The 27,539-nt window shown below is 46.9% G+C and overlaps 1 protein-coding gene across 2 annotated transcripts in view; it reads right to left on the bottom strand.

The window, feature by feature from the left end:
* The window catches only part of ADRA1D (adrenoceptor alpha 1D), a 51,006-nt gene extending 27,279 nt beyond the window's left edge, over positions 1–23,727 (bottom strand). The window contains exons 1-2 of one of the 2 annotated variants that reach the window (XM_054202591.1): positions 22,894–23,727; positions 22,373–22,647 (exon numbers count right to left, since the gene is read on the bottom strand). In XM_054202591.1, coding sequence (XP_054058566.1) covers positions 22,373–22,647; positions 22,894–23,339 — 721 coding nt within the window. In that variant the 5' untranslated portion in view covers positions 23,340–23,727. Of the gene's footprint in view, positions 1–22,372 lie in introns of both variants that reach the window. The other variant, XM_054202589.1, reaches the window with a different exon arrangement.
* Positions 23,728–27,539: the final 3,812 nt, after the last annotated feature.

The raw sequence follows: 27,539 nt of genomic DNA, 5'->3' as shown, positions 1-27,539 counted from the left end.
ACAAAATGTTTCTACTCAGACAATTTCACTTTCTGTTTGAAGAAATTCATTCCAGTTACTGGAGAAGATCAAAACATGCCTTGACAAATCGATGCTGACTTTCAAATTGTCCTGGGGGTGGATTTCCTGTTTGAGCTCTGTAATAAGGTAACTTTTGCTCCTCTGCAAAATCAAAGCACAGAGACATTCTGCTGAGTTGCAGAATACCCTACACTGACCCTACGGAGGAGGCAGGGAAGGAAGCATGGCAGTTCCTCTAAGCCACAGTTTCCAGAAGACTCCCAGTCACTGTTGTGTCTGTTATGACTGTTATGTCACATAACATCACAGAATCATACCATGGTTGGAAGGGACCTTTAAAGATTATCTAGTTCAAACACCCTGTCATGGGCAGGGACACCTTTCACTGGCTCAAAGCCCTGTCCAACCTGATCTGGAACACTTCCAGGGAGGAGGAATACACAACTTCTCTGGGCAACCTGTTCCAGTGTCTCACCATCCTCATCATCATCGTAAAAATTTTTTTCCTTATGTCCATTCTCAACCCATCCTCTTTTAGTTTAAAACTGTTTAAAACTGTCACTACAGGCCTTGGTAAAAAGTCTCTCTCCACCTTTCTTATAAGCCTCCTTTAAGTATTGAAAGCCTGCAATAAGGTCTTCTGGAGCCTTCTCTTCTCCAGGCTGAACAACCCCAACACTCTCAGACCCTCTCCATAGCAGAGGTGTTCCAGCCCTCTGACCATCTTTGTGGTCCTCCTCTGGACCCCCTGTAAAAGGTCCACGTCTTTCTTGTGTTAGGGACCCCAGAGCTGAACACAATACTCCAGGTGGGATCTCACCCAGAGTGGAACAGAGGGAGAGAATCACCTCCCTCGATCTGCTGGCCGTACTGCTTTTGATTCAGGCCAGGATACGCTTGGCCTTCTGGCCTACGAGCACACATCACCAGCTCATGTCCAATTTTTTCATCCACCAGTACTCCTAAGTCCTTCTCCACAGGGCTGCTCTCAATCCCTTCATCCCCCAGCCTGTACTGACATTCTGTCCTGCCCTTGCACTAGGCTATTTAAACAAGAAGAGGAAGAAGTTGGGTGAGATATTTCCGTGGGTGCTGGGTGACAAATCAGTCCAGATTCCACTGATAGACTGTCCTCCGGGAAGGGGGAGCATTGGACCAGGGGGGAGATTGCTTCCCAGAGGACACCACGGGGAGAAGGTGGTCTCTGCCCTTGTTACATTCTGGGACATTTGTGCTCCTTTGTTCATTCTTTTTGACCTCCCTTGGCTTGGCTCCCCCAGAGACTTCCCTGAGGAATAAAGAGGCCTGGTATCAATTAGCTGCATGAGACAGCTGGTTATAATCTCCTCTTTGATGTCCTGGCATGGAGAAATCCCTGGATGCTCCCTTTGAGAGAGAGGAAACTGTCCAATTTATGAAGTGGCCGTGCAGACTGTGAGGAATCCCTTGCTACTTAGCCTGGGAACCTCCATGGTCACGAATCTGTCCTTGCTTCTCATCTCCCGTGTCACAAGTATCCCAGCTGTGGTGCATGTGAAGAGGTGTGGGCGATACCATCTATGCCCAGAGCCTCGAAGAGGTATTCCGAGGTTACACTGGGAAGAATTTGGCTCCATGGCTGAGCCTGACCTGTTGCCTGGCCCTTGATATTGCTCCCACCGCCAAGTGCACTGACAACTTGCAGGCCAACAATGTGGAACTGACCCTTCCTGCCTGGATTTTGGAATAGCTCAAGGGTAATTGTTTTTTAAGGGCTGGGTGACATCCTTTGTCACTCTCTGCCACTGCTAACATCCATGACTTTCCTTTGAAAGAGGTCACTTGCTCCCCTAAAATGGCTTTTGGGATATACAGAGCAACAAACGTGCATTTCAGGACTTGTTCTGCAAAGGGAAACTAAAAAATTGGTAAAACTGAGAAATATCATGGTTCCATGGCAAGAACATGTGTCTGCTTCATTATTCAGCCTTGTTAATCATTTTATACACGCAGATTCCCAAGAGCTTTCCAGGCTGTGCCAGGATATCTCTCCTGACACTATTCTCATGCAGCCTGCCAGAAAAAAAGACGCCTGATGATATCAGGGCAAAAATTTATTGGTTGCCTCTTTCATTCACTGAAAAGCATACAGATTGGAGGAGACAAATACAAATTTTCATGTAGGGCAAACTTGTCAAATTATTTTGGCCAAAGCAGATGAGAGAGAAAGAGGGTATTTGAAAAACAAATGCAAAGTTTTAATGTTGAAGCTTTTCTAAGCAAAACTTTTCTTCTGGGGCAGGGAGGAACAGGCATGTCAAAGTACTTTGTATCAGAATTTGCTTACATTTAAGTTTACAAACCAAACCAAACCTAATCAAAACACAACAGGAAATAGGACACCACGGGTCAATTTGAAAAACAGAGTTTAATTTTCTTTTGTTGACCCAAGAATTCTCTCTATTCCTTCACTAGATCCTAAACCTGCTGTTAAAGGACCATTATCAGCCTTCTGGCTCTCCCTTGGGTGATTCAACAACCTCATTATCCAACTTTTCACTGAAAACTTACACATTTTAATGCTTAATATTCTTCCGTGCATCTGCTGTGGATCACCACTTGTGATAGTCCCACAACCTAATGGTGGCCAGAGGTCAACAATTTGCACAGTTAAGCTCACAAAACCAAGGCAATAAAGTCTTTAGAGTGAGGAATTACCATTTTGCTATGGGAATTCCAGCTCCTACATGCATGCTTCTGGATGTAACTGCAGTACAAACAGATTTTATTAGTAGGAATAACAAATAATGAATTGTCCACAAATGATCACATTCTTTCATTCTCTGTCATTTTGGGGGGTTTGTTTTTTTTTTTTTTTTCTTTTCTGTTTGCTAATGGCAATAAACGATTCAGTTTGCTTTTCATTTGTAGGCCTTTTCTGTATGGTTTTGCCATGCATCAAAAAACATATGAAAATATCTGTGTAGAGGGATGCTTTTTGCTCCTTATGAGTATTTGGGGTAATAGAGGCACAGCTACCGCTTAGCTCTGGTGTTAGCCTTGCTGGTTTCTGCCAAAATCTGCAGGATTCAAACTCCTGCCATAGTGTTCTGTTTTGTGTAGGGAATGACATGGAGCGACATGCAATAATGATAACCCAGGAGAGGATGAAATCAAGGGAAAACTTGCTAGCGCTGAAACATTTCTGAGTGACCAGTCTGGCACCAGCAGAGTTGATTAAAAGAGGCATTCAGAATGGTGAAGGATCCAGCCTTGTGAAGGATGGAAGGAAACAAGCTCTGGGTACAAGGTTCTCTGCTGGTATCAGGGTGACAACAGTGGTGACTCCAGTGCAGACACCTAAACTCAGTGTCTTACTTTGCAGCGCCATTAAAAATGCTCCCAGGTGAATAACGACAGGACTTCAGGTCTGAAGCTGCGGCAGGGGAGGTTTAGATTAGAGATTAGGAAGAATTACTTTACTGAAAGAGTGGTCAGGCACTGGAACAGCCTGCCCAGGGAGGTGGTTGAGTCACCATCCCTAGAGGTATTTAAGAAACGTCTAGATGTGGCACTTCAGGGCATGCTCTAGTGGCAGAGATTGTAGGGGTGGTTTTTTTTGTGTGTATGGTTGAACTTGATGATCTCAAAGGTCCCTTCCAGCCATGAAGATTCTATGATTCTATGATTGCCTGGGTATGTGACAGACCGCTGAATAGGATTTTTTCCAGGATTAAGTGATAGAAGTGTCCATTACTATGACAAGGGGAGGAGGGAGAAATGCAAAGCCTCCTGCCTGAGGCGCTAGAAGGGGCTTGCAAAGAGAGGTGGGTCCCAAGGGACATTTTGGGGAGCGTAGACGGGAGAGGATGGGACAGCACGGCTAAGCATAAACAAAAAGGTTTCTACGTTTTTCATCCAAGGGGGGGTTTCTAACCTTGAGATCCTTTGCTCCTGTGACTGGTGCAAAGGCGTTTTATTTTTCTTGGGTACTGAGTGCTAAGAACTGGTGGAGGTATGATGCATGATCACCAGTGTTGAAGAGATCCTGCTTTATTGCAGTCCAGGCTATTTTACAATGCCTGCCCACCCGAGAACCTTATTGATGGAGCATTTGATGGAAAAAGAGTGGGGAAACCAGGTTCTGATGCCAACTATGGCTGGCCCAGTCCCTCTGTCTCTCTCTTCACAAGCAAAGTGATTTCTCATGGATGGTGACACTTTTTTCACATGCATATGGTAGAATTGCCTCCTCGATGATTGCAGTTTGGAATAAAATAAATTCTCCTTGGTCCCCTGTGAGCTACTTTGTCCTTGAAATGCAGGCTGGAGAAGAAGGGTAAGAGTCAGCCATTTGGAAGTGACAAGAAATAAATAGGGAGAAAAAAAAATGGACTTTCCCAGATCATTTTTCTGAGGTGCTTGACCCAGTCACCATGGTGACCATAAGCAAGTGTTGGAGAGGCAGGATGATTCACATCTGGCAGTGGAGCAGCATTTCCTAATCCACATTTCAGCACTGGCTGATGGGTACCTTGCAGCTGTGAGGTGTGCCCCCTCCAGTGACCTGGGGAGCTATTTCTAGCTGAGTTTGGAAGGAGGGTCTTTGGAGACACCCTTTATGAAGAAAAATGGCAGTGAAAAAGATGGGCTTATGAAATAAAACCTCTGGTACAATCCTGAGCATGCGCTTGGACATTGGCAGGTATCATCCATTTATTTTTTTAGACACTCTTCCTTGGAGATGTCTGTGTCGTGACTCAAAAGAGTCCAAACCCAGTGCTGACTTAACAGCCAGAGCGCCAAGCTGCATGGGTTGCGTGTTGGCAATCATAGGGGACATCCACCAACACAGTGCAGGTTGTTGCCTTTTCCATCTCTTTTCCAGGCGGGAGGTGTGATCTGCCACTACTGTTGCTAACAGGGGCATCAGGATTACCACAAAGGATTGCTTACCCAGACACACATTTGCCTGTTGCATCTTGAAGAGTGTAAAGTACAGGCTGGTCTCCCAAAGCATCCAAACCACCAGTGATCTTCTAAAGGGGCAAAAATTCAGATGGACCAGTGGAGGAATATGGATGATAAAGGCAAAAGGGAATTCATTAGGTGGGACGAATTTTCGTTTGTTCAATGCAGCAAAAGGAGGCTACAGGGGAAGAAGACCTCTGACCACCTGACTACCAGAAGGGTGAAAGCCAAGGAAAGAACATAACTACTTAAGGACGAAGATGATATGGACACAAAACTAAATGTTTGCAAATGAGGCATGGATGTGATCCCACTGCAAACAAGAAAGTTTCTAGGAGTTGGATGCAATAAGATCCAAAATGACCTCCCCAAAGGCACAGGCAGCAGAGGGTCAGGGACTGGTACACACGTGAAGCTCAAGTGATTTTGAAGATAATGCAACATGGTAATCTGCAGTGGCAGCCACTCCTCTCTTGAAATGGTGACAGCTGCCCATGGTATTTGCACACCAGAGCCAGAGGGCCAGAGGGGTACAGATAGGAGGAGAAACAGGGAGAGGAAGAAGAAGATGAAGAGCTACAAAGGAATAAGGCACTTGAGGGATTGCCAATGCACGTGGTGGGATGGCTGATGCCATCACATTTCTGGCTATGTTGCTCTCCAATGGCTTGTCTGAGTTCTGCTGTGAGTCACCCACTTCTGCTTTGAGCAGTAAATGCACGGTTTTGGAGCAAATTATTTTTGTTCCATACATTAGGCCACTAATTTAATCACCTGTGGTTTCTCTAAGTGCATGCTGATGGGTGTGCAGTGAGAGTACACAGAGAGAAGGAACAGACCTTTTCCAGCTGAACGTGTGGAATAAACCCTGACAGGCTGACGGCTACATTCAATGTAAACAATCTCTACTTAGCTCCCTACCCTTGCTGACTTTGACTCAAACAGCCTCAGACACTGGGAAAGTTATGGTTTGTATGTAAATACTTTTCCTTGCCCTGTCATTGCGGCAGGAAAATGAAAACACCCACGTCCTGATTCCCCTGACCTTTGGGGGAAGTTCATGGATCCGTACTGTAGGAAAGCCATAGCCACGCTGCCTGCTGGGGTCATCAAGAGATGCTAATTAAACCCAGGAAGAGCCTGCACATCACATGTGTCATGCTGTGTGTTTCTGAGCTTGTTCTCACATCTCAGCATTAGCAGGTGGGCAAAGCTGTGATGGGACAAGTTTTGTGCACACCACCATGCTATCCAGCCATACTATCACTAAATCGCCTAAATGGAGAGGTCAAACCCACCACTGGCAGGTAACTCCATGTTTTCCATCTATTTGGCCAGCCGGGTCCTACTTGCCAGGATAGATGTGCCAAGTGATGGAACCTGCAGGAGAAACAGACAGATCACCCCAGTAAAGTCACTTGGATGGCTTCTGTGTCTCTGCCAGTCAACAAAGATTAAGCCCTTCCTTCAAAGACTTTTCTATATATTTCCTACTAATCCTGTATTGAAGCATTAGGTGTGTTTTTTAATGCTTGACAGTGATGTAAAGGAAGCCAGATTGATTCCACAAAGGCCATCTGAGAAAGCAGCAGTGACCCCTTTATTTATATTTTCAGGACACCGCTTCAGAATTAGCCTGTGGAAGGGTGCATCTGAGGGGAAGGTAACAACACACCAAGATACCAGGCTTCAGGGCACAACCTACAGTCCAGTTTATGGGAGAGAGAAAGAAATGTTTGTGTGGGCAGGTTACCAGAAGTATTTTCAATGAGGATGTCTGTTTTTCTTTTGAATTTCTTGGGAAAGTAATCCAGGGTGCAATCCAGGTCATCCTAAAGTAGACACAGAGGTTGCCTACGTCTCATACCACTGGCGGTAAATGCCCTGGGATGTTCCTCCTGGTATCTGGATGTCCCTCTACCTAGAAGCTTCTCTAGGTCCTGCCTCGCAACCAAAAGCCCCACATGATTGCTTCATCTACCTTGGGGGATCTTGGAAAGCACTGGGCATCTCTTAGGGAAGTAAACTGCACTCAAAGTCTGGTTAGCAATCTAGCTCTCTAAACATGGACAATACTGGGAGCTGAGACATCCAGCTCATGGCAGACACCTCCCCATAGACAATTCTACATAGAAGTTTTCATTTGTGAGTCCCGTCCTATCCCTAACCTCTTTGCCTACCTGCAAACCATAAATAATGACATTTATTTATGTTATCAGAGAGGCATGGATGAGAAGGGAAGCACTGGTAAGGAGGCATTCAGGGCAGGGGACTCAGGGAGGAAGGGCAATGGTCACGGAGGTGATCAGATGCAATGCAAATGGAGCCCTTCTCCTTGGTTGCTTTTCTAGGCTAGCAGAAGATACCTGCCAATACTTAGACCACTATTTCCTACTGCTTTGCCCGCATGCCGGAAAAAATGCAGTCTGCCTGCACACAGATAACACTGGATGCTCTCCTGCCTCCCACATCCATCTGGATCCATCACTTTGATCTCCTCTGGGCTAGAAATAACTTTACTGTTTGTACAGCACCTGACACAAGAGGGGCTGAAGCCTATGACTAACGGGCTTGTGCATCATTAGGATATCAAATAGACCAGCCTGCGGAGCCCCCTGAAATGCTGTAACCCTGTAGTATCACTGGAAGTGAAACACAGTGTGATTAATCCCAAATAACTCTGCTTTTGCAAGGCAGAAGAGAGGGAGATATGGAATATTTGGAAACCTCTGTGCTTTGCTCCTTCCTCCCCTGTCTCTGCATGCTCTCTGAATAAGGAATACGCAGAAAGCAAACCCTGTGACGTGAAGTCATTCTGTTTTGCTTCCCGAAGTCCCCAGCCTGAGTGCAATAATGAGGGAGGCAGACAAGCCCATGGCTGGCCGCCAGCTTGACTTCACAACGCATCCTCACAGCTTTCCAGATAATTCCTATGGAAGGGACCCTGGGAACAAAAATAGCCCATGGCTGAAAAACTTTTCTGGTGCAGTTTGACAAGTCTCTCCTAAAGGACTTGGCTTTAAAGGCGGAGGTTCAAGAGCTGGCAGCTGCTCCGAACCCAAGGCCTCCGCTGTCTGTGCTCAGACTAGGTTGGTGAGCAGCTGACAGTGTCTTCACTGTTGTGTTGCGCATGTATGTGTGCCCCATGCCCTTCCAAATTGCATTTCTGAAATCACTTGTGGGGTGGAAATACACATGCCAGGTTCCCCGCCTGGGACACAGGTGAGAGGGATCTCACCTAGGGCAAGAAAAAGCACCACTGCCAGCTTCACCTGGTGGACCTAGGGGCTTGAAAGTGGCTCTGAGTCCCTGGCTTTTGGGGCCAGTGCCCTCCACGATCCCCATCATTACCCATGGGCTGTTTCTCAGCGATCTATGAGGCTGTTCTGAGGAAATCTGCAGCTGGAAAACAGCCAGGGATGAGACGTGGCATAAGCCTGCTGTGCTGGTTGCCTCCTCCTCTCGGCCCATCCTGAGGTGGCAATGCCTAGCTCCGGACCATCCTCCTGCTGCAGAGAGGATTCGCATCCCTTTCCTGGTCACGTTGCCCTAATCCACTCTTGGCTTATTGCCACAAGAAAGGAGCACCATGCTGTGACGATATCCCCAGTCTCTATACTAGAAATCATCTGTTTTAGGTTAGGATACAAATTTCTTCTGAACAAGTTTCTTTCTTTTTTAGCTTTCCCACATTTTAAAAGCTTTCACAAAGGTCTTGTCAATGGCAGAAGGCCTGGACCCAGCTCCAGCATAAGCCCTCCAGCAAAGGCTGGGGCAACCTTCTTTCATAGCAGGGGCTGTCCCTTGCTTAGTGTTCGCGTGATTGATCCTTGCATGGAAGATCTCTTGCAGGGCTTCCATATGTATTTTTTTTCTCCATCATGGACATCTTTTGGAGGATTTGCAGCCTGGATCTTGTCTTGTGCTTTTTCAGCCCTTGCAATCTTGCATTGCAACAGTCTTGCATGGCAATGCAGCCAGCAGTTGTTTAATTCAGGAGATCAGGCGGGATAACTTCTGTGATTTGCTCTAGCCTTTATCTCACTGGGGGAAATGCACATCCCATTAACTGTGATAAATAAACAAACTGCTGAACAGAAGAGGGGCAAGTCTGATTCCAGATCCTGAACTCGAGTGGCACCAGCCACCTCATGTTCATACTGCTCTGGGCATGTTTCTTTGGCAGATTTGTATTGTAAAGAGTTGACAGGGGCCAGTCCAATACTTGCTATCTCCCGCTGGTCCTGCTTTACTGAGCGCCATCAAGGTACCCACTGTGAGCAATGGGAAAGGCAGCTTGGACTTGTCTGGGGCAGGGATTTCTCCCTGCAGGAATCCCTTGGAAAAGTTTTGGGGTTGGTTTTTTTTTTTTCAGCTACTGGAGGGGGTAAATATAAAAGTTGCATTTCAGGGGCCTTAATGACTGAGTTGTGAATTGCCTTGGGTTGGAAATTTCCCAGGAGGAGGAAATGCCCTCTCTTTAGCGAGCTGGCAGTTGGTTTTCTGCCACTGGACCTGGTGGTTCTCTGGCTCAGCTCCAAATGCGTTAGCTAAGGAGCCCTCTTAGAGAAAGGCTATTCATTAGGAGTAGCTAAAAAGCCATATCCTGTTCCAGCCACTCCAGTAAATCCATCCTTGGGCTAATCTCACCCATAAATTATGGTGCAGGGAGAAGTACAGTCTTCTGTTTCCATGTGACAGCACCGAAACAGGGAAAGCAGGACAGGCAGAAGTAGCTGGTGCATTAGCAGTACTGGAGAGCTACCAAGTGACCAGAGGTGTGTAAGTGGTTTCTCAGTTTCCCGAGCCAAAAATGATGATGAGCAGTGTTGAAACAGACGGGTGGTCTCCCTCCCTGATGATTTTTGTGTGTGTTCCCTGTCTTCTTATTTAGTCATTTGAACTATGGAGCTGGCACCACTGGGATAAGGTTGTCCCCAGCGCACATTGGGTGGGAACGTGTGAATGCTACCTCTGTCACTCAGGCAGGTTTCCTTATCAGCCCAAACAGCAGATAGTCAATGCAACAAATCAATACCCACCAGAGGCTTCATTTTTGCACTGCGGTGGCTGGAATTTGCTTAGGAAGAAGGAGGAGGATGAGCATATTTGGGGATGTTTGTTCAGGTACAGGTGCAAAGGGCTGAGAGATCTCTGGATGGAAAGTGCTCATAAAGGCAAAGCCTTCAGACGGAAGAGCTCATCACTCAGTGTTCCTAACAACATTTTAAAGGAAATATTTACAGCAAATAAGAATGGCAATTAACTGCCAAATCAGAAAGCAGGTCTCCTGTGAAAGCAGCCAGGTGCTGAACTTTAATGCTGAAGCTATTCCTCATGAACTACCCTCGCTCCCAAATCTCCAAACCCTTTCAGCCACACCAAATCAAGAGCAGGTGGGTAAACAAAAACACCACCATAAAATACATTTGCCCTTGGAAACACTCTTGTGAATTTGAGCATTAGGAGAGAGAGGGGATGGTTCTATTTTGGGGCTCAGCAAACCCTCTGTTGTGGGGTCACCTCAGGGAACCTCGAAGCCCTGCCACCTCAGAGCTGCTAGAGACAAGAAAGGCTCCCAGTCAAGCCTTCCTGGCACCTTGTTAGCCTCACCGCACCCCAAGCCTCCTGCTTTTCCTCCTTATCTCTTACCATGCCTTCCAGATCTCCAACTCCTTTCCTTGCCCCTCATCACAGATCTTGCATAGAAACAAGCTACAATGGATGAGGGGCTCCACCATAGCTACAGGGAACCGGCTTTCTCCAACCCCATGGTCACATTCAAGAGGTCCTTTGTGAGGGAAAGGTGAGACATACTCCCCGGAGAAGACCTTGCCCGCAGGGAGTTACCACCCAACAGGTGCTACACGGTAACCCGATGGGACACATATGGATGGGCCCCATATGTGAGGTCTTCCTGAAAGACAGGACACTTGGATTACCTAAATCCTTCTTTGACAGGTTGACAACAACTGGTATGCTACTGTAGACCCCTTTGCATTAAAAACAGCTCAAAACAGTAATTAAGTCTTAGAGCCACTGAGATACCTTGTGAAATCCAGAGAAGACCCTGTGTCGATGTGGATGTGCAAGTCCCCTCCAAAGAGGACTAGCCCTGAGTTATGCGGATGTCAAGCACTCTGCACTACTTTGCTGGGGAAAGTGCAGGGTTTGCTTCCTGAAATGGGTGCATTTATCTAGAGAATATAGCCATAGTGATAATCTTGGTTGTGGAATAATTACTAAATTGGCCAAGAATACAAAAGTACAGCATTGTCCACACATTAAGGAAAGTCATAAAATCAAGAGGCTTCTGAGGTAGAATACAGCCACAGCCGGCGTACGAAGAATGCAACATCTGCGATTCCCTGTACAAGGTTGTTTACAAAACTACACGAGCGATGGAATGGAATGCGATTGTTCCATGGCCTTCCCTTGTGATGAATAGCAGATATGGGAACGAGATGGTACTACGGAACAGATAAGCTGCCTACTTGCTTACTACAAAACAGATAAGTGACCTACACGCTACCTGAGCCAACATTTCATCAAATTTTGATGAAATGCTGTCCTTTGTGCGAACTTTGCTCATTACAATGTACCAAAACACACCTCCATCCCGGAGGCTACCCGCCCCCAAGGTACGACCACTCCTCCTTGAGTACACCAATCATAATAAAAGTATTTATGACTAAAGTCACTCAAACTCCACTGTGAAGATAAAAAGAAATAGTATAAAAATAGCCCGAGAGAGGGGGGATATCAGGGAAGACACCATCGTGAACAAGTCGAGAAGAACTCCATCACTGACTTCCAGGACCAGTCGACGGGCTGAGCCTTTCTTCCCCCCCATAGGGACGCCTTTGGGTAAGACTTAGATTATACCGAGTACTTCCTCGGGGAACTTAGAAAACTCTCTAGAGAATCTCTCTCCTACATTTATAGCCAGGCGGTATTGTTTATAACTTTGTCACGCGTTTTGTATATGTAACACCACTTTCATTTGCACATGCTTTGCAGACAGCGTATTTATCACCGGCAATCCTAAGAACCTATATATCTGTTGTTTAAATAAACTGCACTGTTTAAGTAGCTAGTCATTTCGGTTTCTCACTGAACGCGACCAAAGACTCGAGAGTGGCCGTGCTAGTTCAGGAGCACGACGAGACTGAAGGTGCAGTCCACTATCAGTGTATCCAAATCGTAATAGTTTAATACATATTAAACGCGATTGGACTGATAGTGCTGAATTGGGCATCACTCAGAATTTAAACCTAGCCGCACCTGGCCTCCCACCTCCGTGAGGAGTGTTAGAACGCAAGGGGGTTTATCTTCTGCCAAAACCGCTTTGCGCCTTTTCTCGCAACATTGATGTAGCACTTGCTGTGAAGAACGAAAAAACAACACCCTGAACTGATAACAGCAGTTACCCTCCTCTAGGGCCTGGCCCATCAGCAAAAGTCACTGATGCCTGCACCACCATTTAACAGCCAACGTACAAAAGAAGAAAACACCATCTATCCTCAGAAGAGCTCTTTTGGGTTGAGGCAACAGATCTGCGTTGATCTGCAAATGACAATCTCAGGGTTATGAGACCACACTTAGCCATGCCTCATTATCACATGACAAGGAAAGGAGGTAATTAGTTCACAACATAGAGCAGAAAACCAGATTCATAAAGTGTAGTTAGTACCAGGCTTTCCTGGGAAAAGGTCTGCTCAGAGAACAAAGCTGATTCACAATCTCAAGAGAGCCCACTCAATACAAGAAGGCCCAAGTTACCTTGTAAGGAATGATGGATGAAAAAACCCGCTTTGTACCCTCAAAGCTAGATACCTTAGGAGAACTTTGGAATTTTGTGTGTAAAAAGAATAAGGAGATAGAACAACTTGGGCTGGTCAAAAAAGTCTAAACATCTATTAATTGGAAAACTACTTTTCACTAAGTATGTTTCATGCCAAAAGCTCTTTACAGCCTTGTTTTGCCCAAACACCAAGCAAAAACCCCCTGAAATATTTCTACTGTTAATGATAATATCGCTTTTCTGAGACTTGCTTTTCTATTACTACTTGTCTGGAGGATGGTATAACCCGTGATACAACCCAGGCTAGTACCTCCATCTTGGCTAAGTGGGAGACAGTGGGGTATACCAGGAAATGTAGATGAATTAGAAGGATCACCATGTAAAGTATAAAGGCAGGAGACATACAAAATATGTACCCAATGATGTCATGCATCATATAGAGATATCCAGGGATGGAGCTGCGGTTTCCTGAATTGAATTTATGTGGAAAGAGAAATATCAAAGAAAATCCCTGTTTTCTCAGGCTGCTCCTCTCCTCATCAGCCACTTGAATTTGGGACTTGATATTAAGAAGTGGATGTTGCTGCAGGCACCACTCAAAATCCCACCAGTGTCCATGCAAAGGTGATTGCTGAAAATGGGGTGCGTAAACCACAGTCTTTGCAACTGCTGATTCTGGGCTTCAGCTGTTGTAAAGATGTATTTTCTCATACAGAGGAAAAAAAAAATATTTTAAAAGATTTTCACATTCTTTGCTTTGCAATGGGGTTACATGTTAAAAATTGTCTTGTTTAATTCTACCACTATGGTGAACACTGATTTCTACTGAACACACAAAAAAGTAACTTGCAGACAAGTTATACTGTATCCTGTATAATAAAACTGCTAAATGAACACTAAGGAAATTGCAAAGTTAAGGACTCAAAAGATCAACAAGTTGAAGTGAAAATCACATTTGCAAAACTTTGGTTTCTTACATTTACAGAGTTTAATTTCTGGATCTATGCTCTATTGTGCCTTCAGTGTCCCTGCCATACCAGTTGCAAGGAAAAGTGGGTGCTCAACTGAGTGATAGCTTGGTTGAGCTATTCTGTGTCTCCTCACTGGTCAGTATGTGGTTCCACACTTTACAAAGTCACCCTGCTCAGCTCCGCTTTGATGACAGACAGAACTGTTTGCTTCTTCATGGATATCTGAAAGTACTTAGCTCAGTTAAGTCCAAACATTTTGCAAACATGTATCTTTTTCTTTTCACAGGTCTCCAAGGAGAAAAAGTTGTTTTAGAGCCATTTTACCACCCCATCTACAAAGCAATGCCAAAATATGTCTGTATTTTGAGTGTGGATTCCTGAGCCCTTGCTGATATGGAGCACTTCACATCCTTAGAGCATAAGTCCTATCAGCTCCAGCTGAAAGTGTGTCAGACTTTGGCAAAACTGGTCCCAAATTTGCCTTCACAGTGAGATTCATCTCAGCTAGTTTAGATGTGTACTGTGCATCTTGGAGCTAGGGATCTTTGGCCTCCCTCAGAGGCACTGAGGAGACACTGGGGCTTTTGGGCTGTGACTCATCTGACCAGTTTAGATAGCAATATTAGGATGAGAAGAACTGCAGCCTCGAAAAAAATTATTTTTCATTGTTCGTTACATAGAAAGCTGAAAAGCAATTAGCCGAAGTCCGTATACTGTTGGCGTCCAATGTCAGGGACTGTCTTGACTTTGGGGAAGATGGGAACAGTGTGGGAATGAGCAGTACAGGCTGCTGCAGAGGAGCAGAAATGCCCATCAGACACCATCAGGTCATTGCTCTTAAACGCCCTTCCTCAGCAAGCTCCCGTCTTCCTAAACTGCTCATCCTTGACAACACCTCAGAAACTTGCCTTCTTCTCAGATGCCTGTAACTTCACAGAAGTTGGCCATATTGGGCCAGCTTTATCTAATTCCTTGTGATATAAAGCACCCTCCCAACCCCAACAGAGTGAAATGTCAAGTTTTTGCTCTGACTCATGGTACTGCGAGAGCTTTTTAAACTCAAGGCTGTCCTCATAACATTTCTTATAGGAACTGAACGCTGTGTTTTTTCCCGTCATCTTTCTCAGATATGGCTATCTCGTTTTGTCTCACATTTGTCAGAACACAGCCTGTTACAAAGACATGTCATGGAAAACTTTACCTACTAGATAATGTTTGGCACCAGAAACTGGGACTTTATTCCAGAAGGGTACCGTAATGTTAACAGGTAGTATCAGCCCTTCCTAGAATACAGCACAGTAATCATATCAAGTAAAAGTCCTGATTGATCGATCGATCGGAAGGTAATTCACGCTGCTTTCCCAAGGAAATATACTCATTTTCCGAAGAGCCTTGAGCAAAAGTGCCACATGTACTAACTAAAGTGAGCACACATCTAATTAAAACCCTACAGGTAGCATGAAGCTTTTACGTTGCTAGTTACTAACATGACACAGTTGCTAGTACCTAGTTTGTGATGTTTGTTGTGGCAAAATCAATTAAAAACAAGTTGCTAGCAAGAGATTAAACAACCACCTTGCATGTTCATACGAAACAGCATCCCCACCTTTCCGCCCAGTCTTTGCTACATCTCATTAACCAGATTATCAGAATTAATGAGCAAATATTTATCCACATATGAATTAATGAAGATAGATCTGTCTAATTAAAAGCTCCTTCCCAGAATAACCAGGACAAAGTTTTGTGTGTGCAACTACAATAAAACCATCAGACCCAGCTTAATATAGATGTATTTAATGTTATATGGCATATTTTGGTATTGGTTCCAAAACTCCTGTTGGGAGATTTTATAACATTTTGCCCACTGAATCACAGTACTTTTAAATTTTTCAGGATCTATTTTTTTCCTGTTTGTGGTACATCCATTATAGCAACTGCCTCCAGATGCGTCAAGCCACTGCAATATAAAAACAGACATTTGGCTTTAAATAGTTTTATTTGGTGGTGTGGTGGGTGGACTGGAAGCAGAGTAATCCCATACATAGGTCATGGGAGATCTGGGTCCTATTCCCAGTCACTTCACTGAATCACTGCATTGCTTTGCCCAGGCAGAGGCAAAGCATATGTTCAAACTTGGGTGCCCAAGTCACTATTTGAGGTCCTGAACACACCATCTCTTGTGACACCAAAAACTGTACTAAACCCCTCCATCCGCCTCTGTCCATTTACACAGGATAATGGGTAGGAAGGGAACCACACACACTTGTTTGGGGTCCAAATAATAATTTCTTGCTGGCTATTTCCAAACACACATGGACTGTTTCCCTGTTGTTCTGCACTCTGGTGGCTTCTGCACTAGGGCACACGGAATGAACCAACACCGTCAAATGCTTTAGCTACATAATTTACTCACAGGCTTGTTATCCACGTGCCTACTTGTAATTCTCTCCTGTGTCCTTCTGCAGGATGTCAACATATCCTCCCTGGAGAGAAACCCAGCTCACAGGCTGCTATTCCACTATATTATCTTTAAACAGACACAACCAGTGCAGATGACTCCCAGCCAGGTCCCCTGAGCCGGGATTATTTGTCCAGTGCTATCCCAGTGGGCTGTATACCCCCGTGTACACTCCCTTCTATCATGCCTCAGAAATGACATTCTGGTAGGCTGCAACATAGCCCTAATGTAATTTCAGACACTCTGAACTGGAAAAAAAAAAAAGAAAAGAAGCCGAAGTCACATTTGAGGGCAACTTAAGCAACAGTATATTTCGCTTGGGAAAGCAATGGATTTGCCCACACTGCAATGCTTTAAATTTAGTCTTGAAAAACAGGTCAAGAATGGTTTAGGGCCAAGAGATCTTTCCCTGAGAAAGGGAGATGGGCTGGAAGACCCATCCATCCCCTATGATTTAATGAATTTATACTAATTTGGCACAAGCCCATTTGATGGAAACATCCTGTGGTACAAAGCAGATTAGAAGAATCTTGCCTCTTGTCTGGATGATGTCCAATAAATCAAATTGAAGCCTGGTATCTAGCACGTTTTGAGACCGGATCTGTGTCTTTGCTGGCATTTTTAAGGAATGTATGGTTCCTGTGGACCAGGATTAACAGGGGACGTGTGGCAGATGGAATAGCTCATTGCAATTGCTCTTGTTCCAATTTGATTTGATGCTCTGGGCCATAGCTAATTATTTCAAGGCAGTTGCCCATTCCTTTTTCCATGACAATTCCACCATGACTTAGAAAATTCCAGGAGATACAAGAGACTGCCCTAACAATCAAAGTAATTGAATTGTCTATCTTTCATCCTCCTCCTTTTAAATCATGCTTTTGATCAGGTCCTCCTGTGCAAAACAAAACTAAATAAGTTTGGTTTTCTGTGGAATTGCATGTCATGGTGGATTTTTAATGAGTATTTTGTGGTGTCTAACCAGAGGCTGAGCTCACTCTGCAACCTTCCCTCTGTGGAGGACAGTGCAGAAGTTCCCACTCCTTTACCTATCTGCCCATTTTTATGGGAACTTGATATATTGAGGACTTTTAGCACTTTCTCAAATGTGATTGAGATTGACGAAACAGTCCAACAGGTGGTGGGGAAAGGCTTACATACACACAATCAGAGTGATGACATAGGCCCTTTTTTTCTTAGGAAACCATGCTAAATGCTAACCAGGATAGAATTAGATTCTCCTTTTCTACCTGAAAAGACTTTGACTCATCTGAAATGTGCTTCTACCTACATGGTCTTCCTCATCGTTTATTTTACAAGTGACAGTTAGTGAAGCCTGAGCCCTGCTATGCCTCTGTGAGCCCATCTTCTGCAAAATGATTTGTGAAAGGACTTCTGCCCTGTGAAAAACAGCACGTACAAAAATATTTCTGTTTTGTCTCGAAGGAGACCTTTCTGAGCCTTGTTTGTGTAGCAGCTGCCTTTCCTTCAGGATGCAGGTAAAAAAGCCGGTACACTATTTTCTTGAATCATACTTGGAAAAGAGTACCAACTTCCACTGCAAAGACAGGCAAGTCACCACTCCAAGGCAAGCATAAGACCACAAATATGGAGGGGTTTGCTTACGCTGAGGGATCTCTCAAGTATTTCCTTGTCTGGGTAACCTGCCTCTTGTGGAGGGACAGGGTGACGGGAGCCTTAGGTTGTGGCCTTCACACTTGTGTGGTACTAGCTATGGGTGCTGTTGTGCCTTTCTCACGCTGTCCTTGATTTCTAAGCAAATCCAAAGAATAACAGACATGTCAGCCCACCACCCGGACTAGACTATGCTTCTTAAAAAATAAGGGCCATTAAGGAGTGTAAATTGCCATCCTGGGTACGGGGTAGTGCATTCTTGATCCCAAGGGATGGTTATTTTCTCTTGGATACTTCTGGGGTGATGATGGAGAAGGTCTTTGCCTCCACTCCTGAGATGGTCCCATTTAGGGTCCCACACTGTCTTTACACACTCCCCAGCCACTGAAAAGTGGCTCCATCTCTCCTCCTATTCTTACTTACTTCCTACTGGGTCAGGTTTGAGAAAGCAGGTAACTATCTATAGGTGTTTTATAGGGCGTTCTGGTTCCTTGACCCATTGCATAGGTGCCTTAATGCAAGGACAAATCCAGTACCTAAATTTTAGCCGGATTTTCCATTAGCAGAAGAGCCAGTGAAGCCTCTATGCTTGAGTGTCTTAAGAAAGAATTTCTGTGTCGATTTTCCAGTGTCAAATAAAGGCTTGTACCAACACAGGATTGAGCTTTCCCTCAGCCGGGTATCTTGCTTCCATTAGATTCAAAAACATGCAGATTAGATACATCCTACCTGCAGTGCAGACACCATCAGCTGGTTAGTTGCCTCTGGCTACTTCAAGCAGCCAGAATCAAGGGAGAAGAAGAGGCAGATTGACACCACAATTCATCTCATCCTAAGGAGGATGTCCAAAATAGGCCAGATGAGTCACACCTTCAGGTACTTGCCTTGGAAAGCTAAAGAGAGCTTTGGGTGAATACGACTGGTCTGGTATCGGTGTAAACGTTGCTCAGAGAGGGAGTTGGACCTTCAGAGGTCCCGGTCCCTTCCAACTAGCACCTCCGTGATGCTATGACTAGCTGAGATGAAGGCACAGATGTCTGAGACAACCAAAGGGAGATGAATCCTATACTACAAAACACCCTTAAACTCCTGCCCCACATCTGTGAGAAGCCTCCAGTTATGTTCTCTTGATAGGTCTTTGCTAAGGGAAGAGGCACCCTGGCATAAACCACACAACCACCACTCAGGATCCCCAGACAAAGCAGCTCAGTAGAGCTCTACTGCACACCCGGCAAAAAATACAACCCACACAAGAGTTCTGTGGGTAATTAGGATTTCATCTCTTGTTGAACAGCCAGCTGCTTAAAGAGTCTCATTAGCCATGCAGACTGTTAATTGTGTTAAAACTCCTGGTGATGGCATCCTGTGCTTGGGGACATGTATCACAAACCCAAGCAAGCTAAATTACTCAGCTGATAAATAGGCTGTGGAGGTACTGAGGAGTTTGAGCTGATTTAAAGAAGTATCTTTGTAGGTGATTCAAGCATGGAGAAATGGCAGGCAACATTCAGCACATAAATAGGTTCTGTTATTTAACATTATTGGTTATTTCAGCTTCTGAACACCGATGGGATAAATATTACTCCTTTTTAACTAAGCTGGAAACTATTTGGCAGAAAGATGCAAAGACGCGTGCAGACTCACACAGACACCGATGACAGGGCTGATACAGAAGTTTCTGATTGCTAAGTCCATGCTAAGCAGAGCTGGGAGTCTTTTTTCAGTTTACAAATTTACTTATCCCTTAAAAGTATAATCAGACAACAGTCAGACAACAGTGTAAGTCACTCAATGGCAACTTCTTGCAAATTCATGTCAAATAGAAAAAAAATAAGTCAAAACATTCCAATATTTTCAGAATATAATAGATCACTTATTCATTTTAATGTGACAGTTCATTTTGAAATGCATCTGAGTACTCATTTTTTAAAAAACTTCCTCCTTTCTTAAATTGAAATAATACGTTTCACTTCAACTGAAAGTGATTTTTGTTTCTCACTGGTGTTTCATTTTCATTTAGAACGTGTATCAATGTCATTTCCAGTTGGCCACAAATTATTTCATGCAAGTTTGTCTAACAAGCCAATAAAAAAGCCTTTCTACCTAACCATTTAGAATCTTCTTTTCAAGGAGAGTTGGCCCCAGCATGTTTCAATTTGTGGATTTACTGTGAACTTTGCTGATTTCTCTGAGTTTCAGACCTGCCTCCTGAGCTGTAAAATCAGAGATTATTCCTTGCAGAAATTTCTGTTCTCCTTCTAGGTAGCATTAAATGATTCTCAGATTTGAATAGGAAACTGCAATTAATAAAAGGGGGGTGAAATCAAAGGCAGCGTATTTTGTAGTCATAAAATAAATGAACTTTTGCTGTGTTTATACTATATGTATAATACAGCAGGAAGTAAAGATCAAAACTATGTTTATAAAGAACTCGGCAAGTTATGTGCTTGGAGGAAGCAAATGGGTTCACGGGACGTACTCAAAGAATGAAGTTTGGATTTTTAGCTGGTGTAAATCAGCGTCTCCTTTGACTTCAGTGCAACGGTAATGATTTACATCAGTGAGAAACTGGTTCACGAGTTTCAAGGAAGGACAGATATGGTAAAGCAAAATAAAATATTTTTTCTACTGAAAAGTATTTGCCTGATGTTTGTTCTCTATTTCCAAGTACTGGGAATAACTGAGAGGAACAGGATTCGGATTCCCAGCTTTATTAGCTGTAAGGTATAAAGGTGTGAATGAGGTTCAGAGTTGGTTCCTGCCCTTCTGACTGGCCAAGGAGGCGAGTGTCACGCTAGGGCTGCCCAGAGAGCTCAGCCTTCGGGTACTGGCATCTCCCTGAGCCCCAAACTATTTATTTGCAGGCTACAAAAATCCCCCAACACACCTCCTCAACAAAATGGAAACTGAGGCACAGTCAGATGGGATAATTCATCTCAGGTCTTGCAGTGAGAGAAGTTCACAGCAGCCTTATGGCTCCCTGCCTGAGCTATACCATGAACCCCCATGCTCACATAGGTTGAAAACTCTTCACAGCCGCAATTTCACCCCTACAGAGAGCTGCGATAAACTCACCAAATGCCACCCTCACCCAGAGAGAGAAACTGAAGCAGAGAGGTACAAGACAGCAGCATGGTGAGACCAGGCACCCACACCTTGATCCACCACCCTAGGGACACCCCTGCTCCGGAGGCACCATTGATCCTGGTGAATTATCCCCCTTGGAGGGCAGATGGGGATTGTTTGGCCGCAATTAGGTGTCTAATAGCCTTGGGCTCCAGCTGTCCCCAGGGGGACAGCCACAATGCTGGAGGCAGATCAGAACCTCAGCAGGTGAAAATTAATCTTGTGGTCACGATGCTATTTCCATTGACTTTTTTAAAAATCCTGAGAAAAAGTGCAGAACTAGCTATATGTTTCCCTGGCTGCAGGGTTACTTGGACACAAGTCCCTGGGGGGCTGTGGGACATGCAGGTGCCACCGAGCAGATGGAGTGACAGACCTCTCTGCTTTGCTAAGCTCTGCGCAAAGGCCATCCTCTATATTCATAAGTTATTTACATTTCTTCGCCCTCCCCACCCCTCCCAGGTTTGTACACCACTCCAGAAGGTTAATCTGATCCCCTGAACCGGGTGCCTGATGAGGTGGTGATGAAGAGGCGCGTTCCTGCACTTTATGGGCTGTAGGTAGCACTGGTGCTGAAAGGGGACGTCATTTTGGACATCACACTTCTCCGGAGGGCTCTGTGCCTGCTCGGCCTCCTCTGTACGTAGAGGTCTACGTGCTTTTCAGACGGGCAAACAACTTGCCAAAACTTCAGAGCACGAAACCTGTCAGACAACACCAAAGGAGCACCCGGTGACACGGGCACCATGGCAGGGCCAGGAGCTGTGGGCACGACTCCTGCAGGAGGTGGATCAGACCCAGGAAATCACCTAGGACCATCACCCTTGTAGGTAAGACCTGGTCCTGCTCCAGGTCCCTGCACAATATTGTCGTCCTGGGAAGTCAGTGAGACTTACGCTTCAGACTCTGACATGCTCCTTGGGGAGATCAGACCTCACTGATCTCCAACATCGTCACCAGTTCAAAACAGAGGTGAAAGCCCTGGGCCCACAAAGGCAGATCCAGGTGCCCTCCCCAAAATCAGAAGGAAGGGAGGCTGGGGACAGGGACTGCAAAGCTGTTTGGAGACCACTGTGCCACAGTTACAGCCTGTTTGAAACAGAGCTGCTTCCTCCTCAGCCTGAACTTCATTAATTAAGCCGCTGAATGCAGAATAAATTAATTAAACCAATTATTATGCTGCTATTTTATTCATTTGCTATTTACTTTGATTGATTATATGACTCTGATTAATAAATATTGTATAAGTGTTAATTAATTGAATTAATTCCTTGCTGGTTTATTCACCTACCAGTTACCTATCCCTCACCTCCATGCATGAGTTGTGTCCTGAAAGTTTTTCCCAAGGAGCAGGTTCCTGGGGGCTCAGACATGGGCAGTGGGGCTGACATAGGGGACAGGGTCACTTACCAAAAGGCAGAACAAAGAAGAATGGGAACCAGCAGAGGATGAAAACACCCACGACAATGGCGAGAGTCTTGGCTGCTTTTTTCTCACGGGAGAACTTGAGGAGCCGCACGGAGAGGGAGCTCCTGAAGTTGTGCCCCTTGCTCCGGGTGCTGGAGAGAGGCTCCTCCAGCACGCTGCGGCAGTGGATGCGCAGTACCACCTCCATGGATTTATTCCTCTCCTTCTTGACCCCTGCCTCCAAGCTCCGGGTGGTCCGCCTGGCCACCACGTAGATCCTGAAGTACATCACCAGGATGACCATGAGGGGCAGGTAGAAGGAGAAGAGGGAGGAGAACAGGGCATAGCCCGGCTCCTCCGTGATGCTACAGATGCTCTCATCCGGTGGTGGCGGCTCCTTCCATCCCAGTAGCGGCCCAATGGAGATTACCATGGAGGAGAGCCAGACCACCACGAGGATGACCCCAGCCTTCCTCTCAGTCATGATTGTGGGGTACTTGAGGGAGTATTTGACGCCAATATACCTGTCCACGGAGATGATGCACAGGCTCATGATGGAGGCAGAGCAGCACAGCACGTCCACCGCTGCCCAGATGTTGCAGAAGATGCGCCCAAACACCCAGAAGCCCAGCACTTCCAAGGTGGCCGAGAAGGGCAGCACGGTGGTGCTGAGCAGCAGGTCGGCGATGGCCAGGTTGACGATGAAGTAGTTAGTGACCGTCTGCAAGTGCCGGTTGCAAGCCACCGAGAGGATGACGAGGATGTTCCCCACGATGGCCGAGAGGATGAAGACAGCCAGGAAGACCCCGACGCCCACTGCCTGCACGTCCAAGGCGAAAGTCAGCGTGGTGCCGTTGCCCTCGAGGGTGTCCTCACCTTGCAGCCCCCAGGACCGGTTGGCACCGCTCTGGCTGCCCTGTCCCGTCTGGTTCCCACTCAAGCTGCCATTGCTCAGATCAGGGAAAGTCATTGTAGAAAAAGTCCGGGCTCCATGGAGGGCGAGGAGAAAGCAATGCCGAGGCGCAGCCCCCCCGGCATGATCCCCGCAGCCCCCTCCAAGGCTCGCTCAGCACCTCGCTCTCCCCCCGACCCCGAGGCAAGGCTCGGTCCCCCCGGCCGGGGTGGAGGGGTGGAGGGCAGGCGGGATGCGCTGCTCCTCGCCCCCCGCCTTAGCCCGCTTCACGCCGGCCGGCCTCGCTTCCCCCCTCCCCGCCACCGGCTCTGGCCGCCGCTCAGCCCCGCCGCCGGCCCGCCCGGGGGGGCAGCGAGGTCGGTACCCCCCCGCTGCCCTCGCATGCTCCGGGGGGCTGCGCTGGGCAGTGGCCGGCAGCACTCGGCGGCTCCGCTCGCCTTCCCGCTCGCCGGGAAGAGCTCCGGGAGGGGCGTGGGGAGGGGGGGAGGGAGGGAGGGAGGGGTGGGGTGGGGTGGGCCGGGCCGGGGGCGGGGGGGCGGCTGTCGGGAGCCCCGCGCGTCAGGTGCCGCCGGAGGAGGAGGAGGAGGAGGAGGAGGAGGCGGCGGCTGTGGGACGAGGCGAGCCCGGGGCAGGGGGAAGCCGGTAGCAGCGCCGGGCCCTCGCAGACCCTACGCGGGGTGGCGAGACCACTGCTGGGGGCAGGCACGTACTTGGGGGGCAGAGACCCGCTCGGGGGGCGGGGGGAGGCACTACTGCGGGGCCCAGGAACCGACGGAGAGGCCAGGAACACACTTGAGGGATATGCACCCGCTACGGCCCCTACGGGGGCGATGTCACTCCCTGGGATGGGCAGGCACCCACTCGGGGTGGGGGGGGCGACACGCAGCACTGGGGTGCAAACACCCCTGCGGGGGGGGGGGGGCAGGTACCCCGAGGGTGCAGCCGTCCCGCCGCGGCGCCGCCCGTCGCCGCCAGGGGGCAGCAGCGCGCAGGGTTTGCCCGGCGGGTCCCGTTCCCCCCCCCGCCCCGCCCCGGGGGTCCTGGCGCCGCGCTGCTGGGGGGCTGCACCTCCTCATTGGAGACAACAGGCACCCGCACCCCGCCTCTGCAAGGCTGTCAAGTCCCCCCCCCAGTCCCGGCATCCCACCAGGAGGGATGCTCTGCAAGGCTGGCAGGTCTCCTCCAGCCCCAGCGTCCCACCCAAAAGGGTGCTCTGCAAGACTGGCAGGTCCCAGCCCCAGCATCCCACCAGGAGGGATACTCCTCAAGGCTGGCAGGTCTCCTCTAGCCCCAGTGTCCCACCAAGAAGGGTGCTCTGCAAGGCTGGCAGGTCTCCTTTCTTGCCCTGCATCCAGGGCTTCCCAAGGCAAGCATCCTTCCCAAGCCAACCCTGGTCCTCCCGTCCTGCCTCTCCAGCCCAGTCATGCTGCCTGTGCTGCAAGCACGGGCTGCCCCTCGCTAGTTCCTTGCAAAAGCAGAAGGGACAATCAACATCTCGCATCCAGCGACAGTGTGTGATGGGCAGCTCCATGTCTGTGACAACCCTGCCGCAATACTTGGAAACAGCAGCTTGTGATTAAAACATATAGGCACATATTTCTGGCTAATTTAAATAGGGTTGTTTCTTTTTTCCCACTGATAAAAGCAGATCCTGTTTACACTGGTTTCCTCCCAGTGACCCTACTCTCCTGCCTCCATACATTGTGATGGGGACTGACCCCAGTGTTGAACGGGGGCTCTCCCTCAGCTCGTTTCTGCTGTACACAGGAAATATTTCCTTGGAGTGTGTTTATCCATGATTTTTCAACTTTTCTTTCTTAAAAAAGTACTTTAAAGGGCAGACCAAGTGGACAGTGAGGTGATTTAACTGTTGTGCTGTCAGAGCATGGGACATCTGTTGATTCATTGGATCTGAGAGTGGTCAAAAATATAACAGTGCATTTATTCTGTTATTTTCCTTGACAATCATTGCAGGAAATGACATATTTTTATCATCTTCCTTATTTCTTTCATGCATTTTTCTCTTCCTTAAGATTTCTCTGTCCTTCCTAGGAGGGACCCTGCTGAGAACAAGCAAAGTAGAGCAACTGTAAAACACAAGCAAACAGGAGCAAATACTGTACAAGGAAAATGTTCAAAAGGTTGTTTTTCCTTAAAAAAATCCACCCAACAAGCCCTTTATTTTTTTAATGTGAATTAAAAAAAAAAAAAAAAAGCTCAAACAACAAACACTTGAGGTCAAATTACTCATTTTCTTTATGTTTTGATGAAAACATGTCAACCATCAAAATGAAGTGCTGGGATGCTAAACAACATGGGATGATCTCAACCCATGGAATTTTGTGGCTGTATCTTTGCAGCTACACAGATTGCCATCTAGATAAATATATCTCATCTAATCTATCCAGTGACATGCAGAGATAAAAAAAACCACGTGCCTTTCTCCAAAGTTAAGACTGGACTGAGCTTCTCATGGGTTTTAACCACCTTTTTGATCAGAAAAGAGAGGTTTCTCCTAAATGATATGATACCAAATGCTGCTAGGTTGAAGATTGCCTCTACCCTGCTTCTTGCCCTCCTTGGGTGAACTCTCCTCCTCCCTGCTCTCAGGAAGCCAAAGGCAACTTGCCCACATTGCTGACAGGCTGGAGCTGTCATGGATGGCAGGGTTTGATGGGGTGCAGGGATGGGATAGCTGAGCTGAAGGTGCAGCTTTTGGTGAGGGTAAGGCTGGAGCTGCCGCCTCATGTGCTGCTCAGGACTGATGGACCTGCCCCAACCATGAGTAAAACCTTTGGGGTTGCACTGATGCCTTTCCCCTCCTGAGCAGGGCAGGGAGAGAGCACGTCCCGTGCTGTCACCACAGCTCAGCAAGCGAACATCGACTTATTAAGATCTAGTTACCTCATTGCTTTCCATCTGTCTCCTTGTTTCAGTCTAAACCAGGGTTATTACAGTTAATTTAAATTAATGAGGAACAGGTTTATACTAACGTACTTAAACCCAAATAAAAGTGTTTGGGGAGGTCTGCCCGGAACAACTGAAGGGCTTGAAGTAGACACACACGGAGATCCCTGAGCACCTGGGACCTTGCCAATCTGTTGGGCTTGAGCTGTAAGGAGGTATGGCTCCTTCCTCTCTTGATGTGTTATATCTCTTTCCTCCTTCTGTTTTTTAGCCTTTTTTACCCTTTTGGGGCAGAGTTTATCCTAGGACTTGGGTAGTGCCATATAGTGGTATGAACAAGGCTATTTAAGTAAAAAGAAAGTCACGCACACCTGATGAAGAGTGTTTGTCACACTGTAATTACATGTTACACCTGAGTCTTGAAAAGGAAAGACAATTTTTCAGTGAAAAAAACCGCAGCTTAAAGGATTTTTGTCAACATTTGCATGTACTCCAGGTTTATACAAGGCTCACGAAGGACAGTCTCATGCCCTGGGTGCACCCTTTGCTCTGCAAAGCTGCAGTGCAGCTGCCTGCAGCATCTCCCACATCCTGATCTGGCTTGTATCAGGAATAGCGTGGCCAGCAGGAGCAGGGAAGTGATCGTGCCTCTGTACTCACACTGGTGAGGCCTCACCTCGAGTGCTGTGTTCAGTTCTGGGCCCCTCTGTACAAGAGGGACATTGAAGTGCTGGAGCGTGTCCAGAGGAGAGCTACCAGGCTGGTGAGGGGTCTGGAGACCAGGTCATATGAGGAGAGGCTGAGGGAGCTGGGCATGTTTAGCTTGGAGAAGAGGAGGCTGAGGGGAGACCTCATTGCCCTCTACAACTACCTGAAAGGAGGCTGGAGAGAGGTGGGTGTTGGCCTCTTCTGCCAGGTGAATAATGACAGGACCAGAGGAAATGGTCTGAAGCTGTGGCAGGGAGGTTTAGATTAGAGATTAGGAAGAATTACTTTACTGAAAGAGTGGTCAGGTACTGGAACAGCCTGCCCAGGGAGGTGGTTGAGTCACCATCCCTAGAGGTGTTTAAGAAACGTCTAGATGTGGCGCTTCAGGGCATGCTCTAGTGGCAGAGATTGTAGGTTGTTTGGTTGGACTCGATGATCTTAAGGGTCGTTTCCAACCATGAAGATTCTGTGATTCTGAGCTGGGAAAGATGGATCTTGTTCACATTCAAAGCAGAATAGCGCTGAAATGATAATATTTAAGTGATTGTAAAGATGGGCTTGCCTTGCCGTGGGCAGGTGATTCAACAGCCCTCTTGGGAAGATGGGATTCGTCTTTGCTGCATGTCCCTCTGAGGCTGTATC

The sequence above is a fragment of the Rissa tridactyla genome, chromosome 5, assembly GCF_028500815.1.
Source record: "Rissa tridactyla isolate bRisTri1 chromosome 5, bRisTri1.patW.cur.20221130, whole genome shotgun sequence".
NCBI lineage: Eukaryota > Metazoa > Chordata > Aves > Charadriiformes > Laridae > Rissa > Rissa tridactyla.
This window is presented reverse-complemented; position numbering and strand designations above follow the sequence as displayed.